General features: G+C 36.3%; 3 protein-coding genes across 3 annotated transcripts; 1 reads left to right on the top strand and 2 right to left on the bottom strand.

The window, feature by feature from the left end:
• Positions 1-185: 185 nt before the first annotated feature.
• Positions 186-2,729, bottom strand: hbae5 (hemoglobin, alpha embryonic 5). Its single transcript, XM_049464893.1, has 3 exons — positions 889-2,729; positions 589-796; positions 186-413 (listed from the first exon to the last, which is right to left on the bottom strand). Exons 1-3 carry the CDS (start codon positions 981-983, stop codon positions 285-287), a joined length of 432 nt encoding a protein of 143 aa, XP_049320850.1. The 5' UTR covers positions 984-2,729; the 3' UTR covers positions 186-284.
• A 422-nt stretch (positions 2,730-3,151) lies between these two features.
• LOC125781281 (hemoglobin subunit beta-2-like) lies at positions 3,152-9,052 on the top strand. Its single transcript, XM_049464891.1, has 3 exons — positions 3,152-3,355; positions 5,599-5,821; positions 6,906-9,052. The coding sequence occupies exons 1-3, from the start codon at positions 3,264-3,266 to the stop codon at positions 7,032-7,034; spliced, it is 444 nt and encodes a 147-aa protein (XP_049320848.1). The 5' UTR covers positions 3,152-3,263; the 3' UTR covers positions 7,035-9,052.
• A 70-nt stretch (positions 9,053-9,122) lies between these two features.
• Positions 9,123-14,420, bottom strand: zgc:163057 (Hemoglobin subunit alpha-D-like). The gene is made up of 3 exons (XM_049464892.1): positions 11,687-14,420; positions 9,482-9,692; positions 9,123-9,367 (listed from the first exon to the last, which is right to left on the bottom strand). The coding sequence occupies exons 1-3, from the start codon at positions 11,776-11,778 to the stop codon at positions 9,239-9,241; spliced, it is 432 nt and encodes a 143-aa protein (XP_049320849.1). The 5' UTR covers positions 11,779-14,420; the 3' UTR covers positions 9,123-9,238.
• Between the last annotated feature and the right edge of the window lie 227 nt (positions 14,421-14,647).

The raw sequence follows: 14,647 nt of genomic DNA, 5'->3' as shown, positions 1-14,647 counted from the left end.
AAGTATGTTAGCAAGTCACCAACAATGCCCTGGCAAGAACTGGATTATCATAGAAAAAACATTATTTAATTACATTTAATTTACAATTATAGCCATGCCAATCTGCAATGCTGTAGTAAAGTATAGTAATTATCTATTTTATTCTACTGTACAAATTCTTGTGAGTAAAAATGACAAAGACATGAAAACGTTTCTCCAGACCGAGTACTCTTTATTTCAGCTCATCAAGCCATAAAGTTTGTCTGGTGGGTCGACCACTGCTCCCCCCAAATGTGTGGAAATATTTATCTATATTTGTCCGACATAGCCAGAGCCACGTTAGCGAGGAACTTCTCCACAGCCAGGTGCACCTCGGGGGTGAGGTCGTTGGGGTAATTGACTGCCAGCACCACGAGGATGTTGTGGGAGAGGATCTGATGGGAATTGATGGTAAGAGTTTAGAATGTGAGACTTGGTTTTGTACAAGTGAATTTAACAAAATTAATAAGTAACAACTAAAAAATGTTTAGATCATAGATCATCTATTTTCCCCCAATAACCTTCAAAAAACTAAATGAATGCAAGAAGCCCTGCAGACCCCAAGGTTACCTTGAAGTTAGCAGGGTCCACTCTCATCTGGAAGGCGTGCAGCTCGCTGAGGGTGAGCAGACCTCCGACCAGGTCATCGATTTTGGCCACGGCCTCGGCCAGACCTCCCATGATCTTCTTTCCGTGGTTCTTCACGGGGGTAGAGCCAGCGCTCATGTCTGGCCAGTGGGAGAAGTAGGTTTTGGTCTGAGGGTAGACCGAGAGCATTCTGAAAAAAAAAAAAAACATGGTTGAGTTACACCTGGTGTAAATTATTAGGAGATATCTCATTATAGAACATCTAAACAGCAGCAGACTCACCTGGCCAGGGCATCGTGGCCGATCGCGTCAGCTTTTGGGGCGACCTTAGCCCAGAAGCTCTTGACAAGGCTCTTGTCCTTTGCGGAGAGGCTCATTTTGGATTGATGCTGATGGCAATAGCGATGGTTGAGTTACCGGCTCTCCTTTTATGGGTTTGTCCTACTGGGGTCACACCCAAGATAGGAGCCCAAACTACGTACCAGATTGAACCACTGCCAGAGAACATTCGAGCTTTGGCGTGATGCCACTGATTGTTTCCCCAATTTTTTTTCATTCTGTTTTTCAGATTTGGACTGTAAACTGGAGAGTGTACGCAAATACATCACAAACGCATGAACAAATGCATATTTATACTGCAAATACTACACAAACACATTTAGTATTTACATTTGGATAACAAAAAAATAATTACATTAACTTAGCCGACAGTATCTTTATATGGTGTAAAAATACAAGCTGGAAGGAAAAGCAAAAAGGTTGAAGGCGAAGGCGAATTACGTTCGTTAATTACTTGTACAACAGCGGATTTTATATGTCAGAAATGGTGTGTTGAATGGTCATGAACGCATTTGGAAGCAAATAAAATGTGCTATAAACATGTGGATTTAACACTGGCAAATATGAATGTGTTTGGAATAAGACAATGTCAACATTTTTCCAAAAACTAAAATAAGAAATAAAACGGCCTATTTCACATGATAGGCCTATTTGAAGCATTTTCATGCTTAAAGGAACAAGTTAATTAAAACAGAAAACAGAAAAAAAATCTAAAATCATCACAGCTCTGGAAAACATAAAAGACCAATTAAAAATTATGGGTTTCTTTCATTTTGTCAAGTTGAAAACCTTATAATCAAGAGCAAGATGGATGAACACAAGACATCAAACAAAGCTGTTTGAATTTTTGCACCAGGAGTGGCAAAAATTTATTCAAAAGCTGTGTGTAAGACTGGGGGAGAAGAACATGCCAAGATGTGTATGTGATTAAAAACCAGGGTTATTCCACCAAATATTGATTTCTGAACTCTTAAAACTTTATGAATATGAATCTAAAAGCTCTGCATCTTTTTGTTATTTCAGCCAATATTCTTATTTGGAATTTGGGAGAAATGTTTCCGTAGTTTAGAGAAAAAAACAGCAATGGTTATTTTACTGAAACATACATCTTTAAATAGCAAAATCAGAAAAACTGATTCAGAAACTGAAGTGGTCTCTTAATTGTTTATAGAGCTGTATACGTTTAGAGACAAAGAGCTGTTTAGGTTAAATTAATATTATATATGAATATGTAAAACTGTTTCAGAAAACCTGAGGAACGTTACGCCAAGTTTATATTAAAATGTAGCACAATCTAATTATCAAAGTCTAATATTAAAGCTGATAATATACTTTTTTTAGAATAAAATGTGCAGCTGTTGGATGTCACTAGTCCAACGTGCTGATGCATGATTTGATTTGTAACAGATTTATGAATCACGCATTTCATTTATTGGCTGAATCACCGTCCTATAAAAGGAGATTAAACCACGCCCTAATCATGCTCTATTTATTTCTCATGATTTCTATATAGCAGACCAATGTTTTTAATCGCAGATCCACGTGATGGGGAGTGTGTGACTGCAGATAGTGGGGGAGTCTGCTGTGCGTATGTGAGTGTCTGGATGGGGAAGATAAACAGCCCACTGCCTGGCTGGGTATAAGTTTGCATTCATTCTCAATATACCTGACAACGAAACTATAATTTAGAGGATATTTGGCAAATGCTGTTTAGTAATATAATTTACTGATCAATTTAATTGTAAGGCAATATGTATATATATTTTAATAGTTCACCATGCAGGCTAAGCAAAGTTACTTATAGTAACAAAAAGCTTTATATATATATAGATTATAGTGGTTTCTTTTTTGTTACAACATTAAATCATTGCTTTTCAATCACAGATAATAAACCTATACTAGGCAAAGGCCTAAATTGTTCTTTAAATTGTTATTTGGGCTGTTCTTGTTCTGTATAGGACTATTATCCTTAACAAAGAAGAACCCTTGAAGAACCATGTTTTTTATGGGTGCTAGCACAGCCATAATCATGTTAGACGTTTCTGCTCATTAATCCCTGGTTATTAGTCTAAAGCTATATGCTTTATAATTTCTCACAGGATTTTTTTTTATCTGTGCACAGTCCATTTTAAACTATTCTCATTTCACTCAGTCTCGAACAACCAATTAGAGCGCTGCTCCATTAAGTGACCACGCCCTCTCCAGTTTTACCCAGGAGAGTAACACAGTCTAGAGAGGGCACTGTCAACTCCACTCAAACTACAGCAGCTACAAGAGAGCTTCATCTAAACACAGAGAGACACATCTAAAACACAGCCATGGTGGAGTGGACGGAAGAAGAGCGAAACTTCATCCGGGAGATTTTCAGTAAGCTTAAGTATGAAGATGTAGGTCCTAAATCCCTCTGCAGGTATGTTCACTAACGTGTGCTGTTATTTAATAGGGAGCTTATACTCAAACCGGAGCCTGGTGTTCTGTCGAGATGTTCTCCCCATCGATATGTGCTTCTTACCACCATTTTTTTTTTAGTTTTTATGTTTTTTTGTGTTTTATGGTAATTCTGTTTTACTTTGTCGCATTAAATAAACAGTGAACTGTCATTACTGTGTGTTTTAGTGTTAATAAATGTCTGAGTGTTTTAAATGTGTTAATAAAGTTAATTGTAAAGCAGTTAATGATAAAAGTAACTACAAGACAATGAAAAACAGAAAAACTGGTTCTAAAATCAAGCCTATTCCCTGTTAACTGTACTCTGATATTTTAATTTAGGCTTTACAAATATTCTACCTACTGACTTCTGCCTGGAGTTTTTCTAAATATTGTGCTTTTTCTGGTATTTTTATCTTATATACAAATGAATATAAAGTAGGGCTGCACGGTTTGACAGGGTAGTACACCTCGGCAGAACACCGGAGAGACCGTGGCTGCGTTTAAAACTTGCACGCATAGTTTGTTATTGTACTAAGCTTTACTAGCCTACATTATCATCGCCGTCAGTAAAATATCTTCACGAGGAGCAACACTACAACATGTATATTACACTACACTATAGTATCTGTAGTTTACTGTAGTAAACATGGTATAGTGTTGATAGATATTAGTAAGTTAACACTAGACACTAGTATTAGATACCATATTTTGCTACGCTTAACTATATTGCAATGTACTGAACTATATAACGCTTCACTGTTTTCTACAGGCATTTTTAATGTGTGGGGTTTGTTCTGAAGGACCAGGGGGGTCGTGATCTTGCGTCCTCCCCCATAATTTTTCATTTGATAAGATGCCACTTCCTGCATTGTGGTGTATTTTTAACAGGTTGTTAAACACCATTTTTTTTTTACCTACAAAAGTGACATAATTCTGTTACTATTTTAGAGTCAGACACAGCTCTCTTATCAGCAGCTCTAGTTCCGTGTATTTACATAATTTAGCTTAGCTTAGCAAAGTTTAACCACATTTTAACACACAACAAGCAGCTACACACCATACTTTAGCAATCAATATGCATATCAATAAGGGCTCCCTGAAGCCCAGAAGTCAGATAAAATATCCCGGAACCTGGAACGAGTAAACAAGTAAAACGAGTAAACACAAAAGCGCACGCAGGCAGCACAGACTTTTTTCCACAATTGTGTGTGAAAAAGAGGGAGAAGAAGGCCTTCCCTCCTGTACATATTTATGAAGCGCATGCAAAACAGAATGTTCTCTGATTGGCCTGTTCTCTCAAAGAGTCTGTGAGTCAGCCAATCAGTTTTTAGTGTGGGTGGGCAGTGTCCCATCAAAACTCATTTCACCTCTGACTACTGTAAAGTATATCCATGTCTGGTAAAAGTGAAAAACAATAAAAGTCTTGCCTGCTGTACAGTTTGTAATAGTGATTTTAGCATCGCCCATATGCTGTGCTGCAAGGTTGAATCTGCCTCTCTCTCTTTCTCTCTCTCTCTCTCTCTCTCTGCTCCCTACTGCTCCCAATGCAACTCCTAGCCCTGCCTACTACTCACGCTTTTGACTTACAGGCAACTGAACCAATAACCTTGCGCGCTCATGGTTTAATATTATATTATTTATGTTCTGTTGATTTGAGCTCCCTTGTCAAATTATGCGACCGCAATGTATATTATGGTTAAATATAGAATATTCAGATAACCTAGCCTGAAAAAATCATATCCGAATGTTAAAATAGCCTGAATCATGAGGCCAAAAATTAGGTGATATTAAAAATTGATGAGCGTACGAACAAACTTGCTAAGCAGGGGCCTAAATGGGACCTATGTGAGATTAGGCTGGGATAAAATGATTGGGCCAATTTGGGCATAAGCATGCTGGCTGGGATATTTTGACTGCCTAAATCACGTATTAAAAATACTGATACTGTAGTAAAATATAGTTTCATAGCCTTGATCACCACAGGCAAGAGTGAAGGTAAGATGATTCCCAAAGAAAAATCCATGCTTATTTGTCATAAAAACATTAGAGACATTCAATCCAGTAATAACATTGAGCTCTGTTGGTAGCCTATAATACACTTGAAGACAAATGTTTGGCGTCTAATTTAGTTGATATAACTAGTACACAAATACTGGGCACATCTGCAGTATCTGCCGGAGAAACAAGTAGTTGGATTAAAAAGTGTTTTGTGATGGTTCGCAGGGCTCTGATCGTGTATCCCTGGACTCAGCGCTACTTCGCTCATTTTGGGAACCTGTATAACGCTGATGCTATTATGGCTAATCCGGAGGTGATCAGGCATGGAGCAGTGGTGATGCACGGCCTAGACGTGGCCTTGAAGGACATGAACAACATCAAGAGCAACTACGCAGAACTGAGCGAGCTGCACTCTGAGAAACTACACGTAGATCCGGACAACTTCAAGGTGGGCAGAGCTTCCTACAAGAGCTAATGAGGAGGGGGAGGGTGTGTCCCAGTTGTGTAGGAATTACTAGTAGTTATTAGTTTTTGAGTATGTTGTATGTAGTTTAGGTAAAAGTGTTAAAGTTGAGTACACTCAAATGTCAATGAACATACTCAAAACCAGTCTGTTTTTGAGTGTTTTTATGCTGGACACTATTATCCCACAATACACTGCAAAATGGAAAGGGAGGAGCTACTCATGTCTGAAACAGTATTAGAAAAAAAGTACAGTATTTGCAGACAATGACTTATTGGCTTATTTTTATTGGCAACATATATAAACATACAAAATATAAAACCTTATTCTCTTCACATATAAGGGAAAAAATAAGGATAAGAAAAAATAAACAATAGAAGAAAACTAGCTTGCCCAACCCACATTCAGTTTCTGAATCAGTTTCTCTGCTTTTGCTATTTATAGTTATACATTTGAGTAAACGAACATCGTTGTTTTATTCTTTAAACTATGGACAACATTTCTCCCAAATTCCAAAATAAAATTTTGTCATTTAGAGCATTTATATGCAGAAAATAAGAAATGGCTGAAATAACAAATGATGCAGAGCTTTTAGACCTCAAATAATGCAAAGAAAAGTTCATATTTATGAAGTATTAAGAGTTCAGAAATCAATATTTGTTGAAATAACCCAGGTTTTTAGTCACAGTTTTCATGCATGGCATGTTCTCCTCTACCAGTCTTACACACTGCTTTTGGAAATTTATGCCACTCCTGGTGCAAAAATACAAGCAGTTCAGCTTGGTTGGTCCAGCGGTTTTCAGTTAGGGAAAATCAAAGAAACTCCGTATTTTTAAGTGGTTTCTTATTTTTTTCTAGAGCTTTAAATACCTTATAGTATTAGAATGTTATACGCAACTGAGACTTAGAAATAGAGTCAGGGTTAGGTGAAGGTGGGGTACAAGTACTCACCAATAAAACAACAGAAACAACAGAAACCCCCTTTCGTAGATATTCCTTTGAATTGTTTTATTACATACAGCCTTTTTTTACACACAGACTCTGACTGATTGAGTTGTCCTTGTTTCAGCTGCTGGCAGACTGTATTACAGTGGTGATCGCCACCAAGATGCGCGCCGGCTTCACCCCACCCATGCAGGCTGCCTGGTACAAGTTCCTCTCAGTGGTTGTCTCAGCTCTTAGCAAACAGTACCACTAACCACCTTTACACACATTTGTACACTGTATAAATAAAAGAATCATCAGTTCAAGCTAAAATATTGAATATTGTAACAAATTAACAGATACTCTTAACATAATATTTACATTAGTTCAGACTTCAGAACAGTCTTTACAGTGCCCTGTAGCACTTTTAACAGCTGCTTTGTAAAAGACAAGCAACTTGTGCACTTTTTAATAAGAATCTATCTGGAACATGTTAGGCTGCATAGGGTCACTGTTACATAAAAACCTTCTACCTGCAAATAGCAACTGTGGAATTGATTTTGTAAGTAAAGTCTAAGAAACGTATAAATAAGTGAACCAATTAACTAATAAGACACACTTATGCACATTTGTGAGCATAGTTACTGTTTATTTTCTTAATTTTACAAAACAAATGATTTTCACAGACACTTTTTCTATGTCCCATTAACTAAGCGAAAGAAGCCTGCACTGATCTGCAGAATACTCGTCTGGGGCCTCCTGTATTGAATGTGGACGTGATTTCTGTCAGAGTTAGTTGCATGGACAATGGAAGCCAGAAAGATTGCTAATAAGTGGATAATAATATGGTAATATTATGGAAATAAGTTGTATTTATCTATAAATTAAATATCTATTTTCTACTAGTTAGTAATTAATAAATCAGTAATTGTGGAGGTAACAGCTCAGTAACAATAAAAAGATTGTGACTGTAGAAAATAGTAAATCTAGAGTTGTAATAATATATACATAGATCGATGGGTAGTAAAATTTGATCTCAAATTAGTATCAACTATTATTATTATCAACTAGTTTCCACAACGAATACTAATATATTAACCAAGAATTACAAACTTTTTATTCATTTAAGGTAAGCACTACTTGTTACCCTTAATTTACTATATTCTTTTTGACTACCACCACAATCCCATTTTTTTACTTGTTTGAATGAGTAGAAAATGATGTGCACATCATTTATTATGTAAATAAAAGGTTTTAGCCATATTTTGCAAATTATCATTTAAATTTAACTTATCCATGAGGAACTTGAAGGAATAAGTAAAAAATATGTTAGTACAATGTCTCCATAATTTTCCAAATAAATTACATATTTGTTCTGATTTGTTATTTAGTATCAACTAGAAAATGAGAAAATAATTAATAATAAATACGTTACCATAATATTACCATGTCATTTCTTACTTTTTACTGTTCTGTAACCTTTATTCTGTACAATTACAGAATAATTATTTAGTAAGAAATACAAAATGGTCTTTATCTGGTAATTATTTAAAGTGTAAATACAACTTGTTACCTTAATATTATTATATTATTACCCAATTGTTACAGAGCTGTTACCTCCATAATTACTCATTAATTAATTAGTAACAAGTAAGAAATAAATTAAATGATATTTATTTTATAGATAAATACAACTTGTTAACATAATATTACCATATTATTACCCTGTAAACAGGAATCAATGTGTGATAATTGCTGTTGGCTAATGTTAAACATCACTCACAAGAAAACACCTTAGAACTTGTACAGGTGTGGGCATTTGCGTTGTCCCCTGAGGTAACCGTTTTTGGTCTGTTGACCATGTTTGTGTGATACAGTCTATGTACTTTATTTAACATACACTTTATTTAACATACTGCAAAAAACTGTAATTATCACGTCATGTTTAGGACCTGTGATGATGTAAGACTTAGTTACAGATTTCTTTCTAAAGCACCCAGATATTTAATCCAGCGGTAGCATCAGCTCACGATTTACTTTTAAAGAAGCACAGATTGGCCAATCCAGACCAGACAGGATGAAAACAATATTACTGGACTTTCCCTGCAATTCTAGAGAGCTTTGATTAAAATTAACACACAAAACATTCATTTTTTTACGTGTTAATATTAATACCTGTGCTTTTCTGAGCAGTTGAATATTAGCATATCCGTGTCCTCAAGGTGTATACTCATCTTCTATATTTTCACTTGTTCATTAGTAATGTTTGATATTAAACATAGTGATAAACTGTGTGTGTGTCCATTATCTTGGTTTACCACTAGAGGGAGTTTCATGACTGAATGATCAGGCAACACAAAGGTAATTTAAATGATTTTATTACAAAAATAATCCACTATTTACATCACATCAATAAGGAGGTTGGTTGGGTTAAAAAGAGAATCCTGAGAAGAGTGTGTGTATAGTCTTTGATGCAGGTTATCTGAATTTTTCAGCCAGTATTGCTGAGTAGGCGGACAGGTACTTGTCTGTGGCTGCATGAGCATTAGGGGAGAAGTCCTCCCCCAGATAGCAGGCTAATGTCACCAGCATACAGTGATTGAAAAGCTGTGGAAAGAGTTTAAAGGGTTAATTAGGTAGTAAGTGGGGTCAACTCTTAAATAAATGGGGCAATAGCTTGTTCATAATGAAATCATATTTAAATCATAATGGAAAATGAACCTTGAAGTTGGTGGGATGTATTCGGAGTTGATAGGCATGGAACCTGCTGAGATAGCTGAGGTTCGCGGTGAACTGGGCAGTGCCAATGTGTCTGGTACCCTCAGCTATGGCCTCCACTACCTTCTTCCCAATGGAGCGCAGGGGCTCAGAATGTGGACTAAGGTCCAGGTGAGTGAAATAAGTCTTAGTCTTAGGAAAAGTTGTAAACATTCTGGAAAAGAGAAAGAGAGAGACTCATATCAAATGGGCATTCATTCCCTTAATAACCTGTACATCTGCTAATTCATACAATTATCTACAATTATATTAAAGACTATCATGTGGCATGCATCAGTGCAATGCAAAAACATATGTTCACATCAACCATTGGAATTAAGATACACATTGATTTCAGTGAATTTCGGATTGGTTTGATTTTTGTATTCAGATAGGCTTGTTTAAATATTTAAACAAGCCAATATATTTCTTGTTGATAAAAGATATAAAATGGAAAAAGGCTGGTTGGACCTGTCACTCTGTACAATTCTGATGAGCAGAAAAGCATCTGAAAAGGAACAACGGAAGACCACATCAGGTTCCATTTCACTTAACCAAGAACAGAAAGCTGAGGCTGCAGTGGAAAAGGCCTCACCACAAATATACAGTAGTAAATATACAGTGGAGAAATGTATCTGATGATTATCTGATTAAACTTTTAGCTGAAATACACAGAAGGTAGGCTCAGAATTTTGTGCCTATATCATAAATCTATGGAACCTGCCTTGTGTCAACAGTTCAGGCCATTATGTTGATGCACCACATCACAAAGAAAAAGTTTTGTCAAATTGGTTTCATTAACATTCTAACAAACACACAAAGCTGTCGCAACATTTTCTATTTTCTTAAAATATTGTGCTACAACTCTACTCAAAGTTCGAAATAAAAAAAAAATCTGTTTAATGAAGAACATTGTAAACCTTTTGGAGGGTGTACAAATTTCACATCCTATATTTTAAAACATAGTGCATTTCAAATGTGACAATGTGGTGGAAACTAAACCAATAGATTGTCACACTGTAGCAGTAATGTGTTTGCTGGGATGACAGTGTTTTTTTCTGCTTTGCACACCCACTTTAACTCACTATTGCTCCGTTAATGAGCTGATTAGTTACATCAGGTTTTTGGGGAGCAGGAAAATCACTATAAAGTACAGGGAATTGGGCCTACATACACAACCAGTGTTGACAAACACTTAAAATGGATGGAAAAATCAGTGAATGAGCATACCATTGAAAAAATATGGAGGAACTGTTGCGGAGCAAGTCTGTAAAGATAGACCAGAATTTTAAAGAAGTAACATAGTGAATGTATTACCCTGTTTATGAAACTAAACCCCTAAGAGTCCAAACCCATTTGTGGGAACATGACTGCAAATATTTTAAGGTTAAAATCCTCATGTAACACAAATAATGCAACAACATGCAACATCTCATGACTTGCATTTTAACATTTCGTTCTAGAAATCAGGTAAAAACTAGGTCGTAAAACATTTAATTAAAGCATTTGAACGGTTAAATTGTTGAAACAGATCCTAGAAGCTAAACTACACACTTTAAATGAGCTAGTTTAACCCTCAGCACTAACACAGCACTCCTATATTCTGATAATGTGGTTAAACTAATAAACAAACGTTCACACACATTCTGCAGTGATGCTCCCAGGATGTTCAGTATATGTCACTTAGGGATTTAATGAGTTAAAGTGACTGAGAAAGTGGAACTTTATTCATCTTTTAACGGGTGTGTGACATACGTTCCTATGGTCTGCTTTGGGTTAAAAAAAAGCTGTATACTCAGACATGATCCTGAGTCTGAAGAAAGGCAGACATTTATGTCTAAATGAAAGTTTAATTATATAGTCTTCTAAAATTTTGTTAGGTGAAATGCTAACAGTTGATGACAACACAGCTAAACAACCATATCTAGTAGTGAACTGTCCTATTTTTTTTTTCAGATACAGAGACATTCTACACCTCTGAGTCTTCTAAGTGAGATAGTAGGTTAGTGTGGGTAGCAAAGTGTTAAGGCATCATTTTTTTTTTGCATTTCAGACACGATAAAGTGAGACACTAAGAAGCAGAGCAGTCTTTATACTGACACATTCAAAAAAACACAGTTCAACTCAATCTTTTCTGTGTATTTTAGAAGTTCACTATTACAGTCCTACCTCAGAAGAGCCTCAGAGCCGATGTCTTCAGCCACAGGGGTCAGTCTGTCCCACAGCTCCACTAGTAACTCTCTCTCCCGCTGGGACAGCATTATAGCATCCTGTCACCATAAACTCCTCCAAACTCAGCTGCTCCTAAAACACTGAGGAAAAGACAGCGCAGAGCAGTGCTACTCCCTCATTTTACCCCACGCTGTGTCTGATAGAGCTGACAGACAGATCAACAGACAGACAGAGCGCTGTTGTGTTCACACTCACACTGAGGCTGAAGGCCACGTGATACAGAAGCACTGAGTCACTCCCCAACTGCCTGCATGGGACAAACTGCAGACACAGGGACATTAGAAACATATTTAATATGGTGGGGGACACACCATTTCCTGCAGTCTGGTTATTTTCAACAGGTTGTCAAAAACACCTATTTTTACCTACAAAAGTGACTTAATTTAATGATTATTTTAGAGTCAGACACAGCTCCCTTGTCAGCAGCTCTAGCTCTGGGCAGCTCACTGGGCTCTTCAGAAACACTGTCCATGTATTTACACAATTTAGCTTAGCTTAACAAACTTTTAACTATATTTCAACACACAACAAGCGACACACCATACTTTAGACTCACTAAGTATGCTGAATACACAACATTTTGGCTAGCTTCCATCAACAAAGTCTAAAGTTTTATTACGTTGAAAATGTATATATATGATTTAAAAATGTCACACAAGCGACTTAACTGTCCGATTTAATATGTCCACTTTTTGGACATATCTGGGCACAAATTTAGTTCCTGTTAAATCTCTCTCTCTATCTCTCTCTGCTCCCCTTTGCAACTCCTATCCCTGCTCACTACTTAGAGGAGTTTGATGGACAGGCAACTGCACCAATCGACTTGCACCAACTAAAATGATAACAGAAATTATTAAGTTACAATGTGTGAACACAAATAAACTATTGTACAAATAGAAAATAATTTAGAATCGCTGATTTGTGCAAAATTCACACCTGACCTCAAGCAGCTTGGACTGTGTGCCTCTCCACTCTTCCTCCAGACTCTGGTCCCTTGATTTCCGAATGAAATGTTAAATTTCAAAGGTTGTGCTATTTAATAGAGAAATACAACTCTGGAAAATAATAAGAGACCACTTCAGATTCTAGGTTAAGTTTTAGGAGTTCAGAAATCAATATTTGGTAGAATAACCCTGGTTTTTAATCACAGTTGTCATGCATCTTGGCATGTGCACCTCCACCAGTCTTTTACACTGCTTTTGAATAACTTTATGCCACTCCTGGTGCATTCATTCAAGCAGTTCAGCTTGGTTTGAAGGCCTGTGATCATCAATCTTCCTCTTGATTATATTCCAAAGGTTTTTAATTTGGTAAAATCAAAGACACTCATCATTTTTAAATGGTCTTTTATTTTTTTCCAGAGCTGTATATATCTAGTAGTTGGTGGGAATTTAAGATAAATTTGGAAAACTGGGGAAAAAAGGTTTACTCATTGGTACTTGTTAATCACATTCTGTAATATAATTCTGTAATTCTCTATTAAATACATGATGCACAAAATATTACTAAACACGTATCAAAACTAATATTTAATTTATACTTGACATGGTACAAGAGCTTATAAACAAATATTATACCAATCATTGTTGCTATTCATTGCTCTCATAGTTATCCTTGGTAGTCTGGGCAACAGCGAAAAACCCTCCCAAAAATCAGCCCCCCAGACCCTGTAGTGCACAAAAAACAAATGTTTACAGAGTGTAAATTAAATAGATTTTTTGGGGGGAGTTTAAGTTTACTGGTATATTCTTTTATTAGTTTAGACTCTCATACACATTTGAAATTTATAATGCCCTGTAAATTTGGAATAATCTTAGTCCTGTGATATAAAGAAACTTAAACATCTCAGCCCAGTCAGATTTTAAAGCTAGACCTGCGTACATTTCAGAAAGCAGCAGTGTCTCCTTAGTGTGGCTATATACGTTTCTTTTTAGGAGAGGGGTGGGATAGCAGGCCTCTGGCCTACTGCAGACTGATAAGGTCTGAGGACCACCCCTATCAGTGGCTCAAGCTGGGGATGGTGGCAGCGAGTGGGTGGGGAACCTAATAATCACATCTAACTCAGCCCTTCTGCTGCGTCACGCAGTGGATCTACGATGCTGTTCGTGACTCAGCACAATCCCTCAATAAGGTCATACCATGCCACTGCTATAAAGGCACCATAAAGACTCTGTTGAGGATATTGTTAAGCTCTGCTAGAAGGAGGCTACATACCAATGGTCTATTAACATATACGTAATAATACTGCCTTACAATAAAATGCCACAAGGTTTCCTTGAAGTAATGCTGGAGAGGAACCCCATAGAACCATACAGTGTAGATAATTTTATAGTAAACTATCTTTGTGAATAAACTTTTTTAAAATACTTGAGCGATGACCATTTCTTTGTTATTAATAATTTAACATATTTTTTTTAATGATTTACACAAACAGACAATAATGGAGCAGATCTAGTGAATTACAGCTCTGGGAAAAAAATAGAAACCATATAAAAATTATGAGTTTCTTTGATTTTACCAAATTGAAAACCTCTGGAATATAATTAAGAGGAAGATGGATGATCACAAGCCATCAAACCAAGCTGAACTGCTTGAATTGTTGCACCAGGAGTGGCATAAAGTTATCCAAAAGCAGTGGGTGAGACTGGTGGAGGAGAAAATACCAAGATGCATGAAAACTGTGATTAAAAACCATTCAACTGAATGTTGAATACTGAACTAAACGTTAAAACGTTATGAATATGAACTTGTTTTCTTCGTATTATTAGATTTGAAAGCTCTGCATCTTTTTTGTTATTTCAGCCATTTTTCTTTTTCTGCAAATAAATGGTCTAAATGACAATATTTATATTTGGAATTTGAAAGAAATGTTGTTCGTAGTTTATAGAATAAAACAAC

Source organism: Astyanax mexicanus, chromosome 15, assembly GCF_023375975.1.
Source record: "Astyanax mexicanus isolate ESR-SI-001 chromosome 15, AstMex3_surface, whole genome shotgun sequence".
Lineage (NCBI taxonomy): Eukaryota > Metazoa > Chordata > Actinopteri > Characiformes > Acestrorhamphidae > Astyanax > Astyanax mexicanus.
The sequence above is the reverse complement of the archived record's forward strand: the minus strand, read 5'-3'. Positions and strand labels throughout refer to the sequence as shown.

Coding starts and splice junctions, on each gene's coding strand:
- hbae5 (XM_049464893.1), bottom strand. CDS start 983: ATGAGCCTCTCCGCAAAGGACAAGAGCCTTGTCAAGAGCTTCTGGGCT. Junction 797..888: donor GGCCACGATGCCCTGGCCAG/GTGAGTCTGCTG, acceptor TTTTTTTTTCAG/AATGCTCTCGGTCTACCCTC. Junction 414..588: donor TGGACCCTGCTAACTTCAAG/GTAACCTTGGGG, acceptor AATTCCCATCAG/ATCCTCTCCCACAACATCCT.
- LOC125781281 (XM_049464891.1), top strand. CDS start 3,264: ATGGTGGAGTGGACGGAAGAAGAGCGAAACTTCATCCGGGAGATTTTC. Junction 3,356..5,598: donor GGTCCTAAATCCCTCTGCAG/GTATGTTCACTA, acceptor GATGGTTCGCAG/GGCTCTGATCGTGTATCCCT. Junction 5,822..6,905: donor TAGATCCGGACAACTTCAAG/GTGGGCAGAGCT, acceptor TCCTTGTTTCAG/CTGCTGGCAGACTGTATTAC.
- zgc:163057 (XM_049464892.1), bottom strand. CDS start 11,778: ATGCTGTCCCAGCGGGAGAGAGAGTTACTAGTGGAGCTGTGGGACAGA. Junction 9,693..11,686: donor GGCTCTGAGGCTCTTCTGAG/GTAGGACTGTAA, acceptor TCTCTTTTCCAG/AATGTTTACAACTTTTCCTA. Junction 9,368..9,481: donor TACATCCCACCAACTTCAAG/GTTCATTTTCCA, acceptor CTCTTTCCACAG/CTTTTCAATCACTGTATGCT.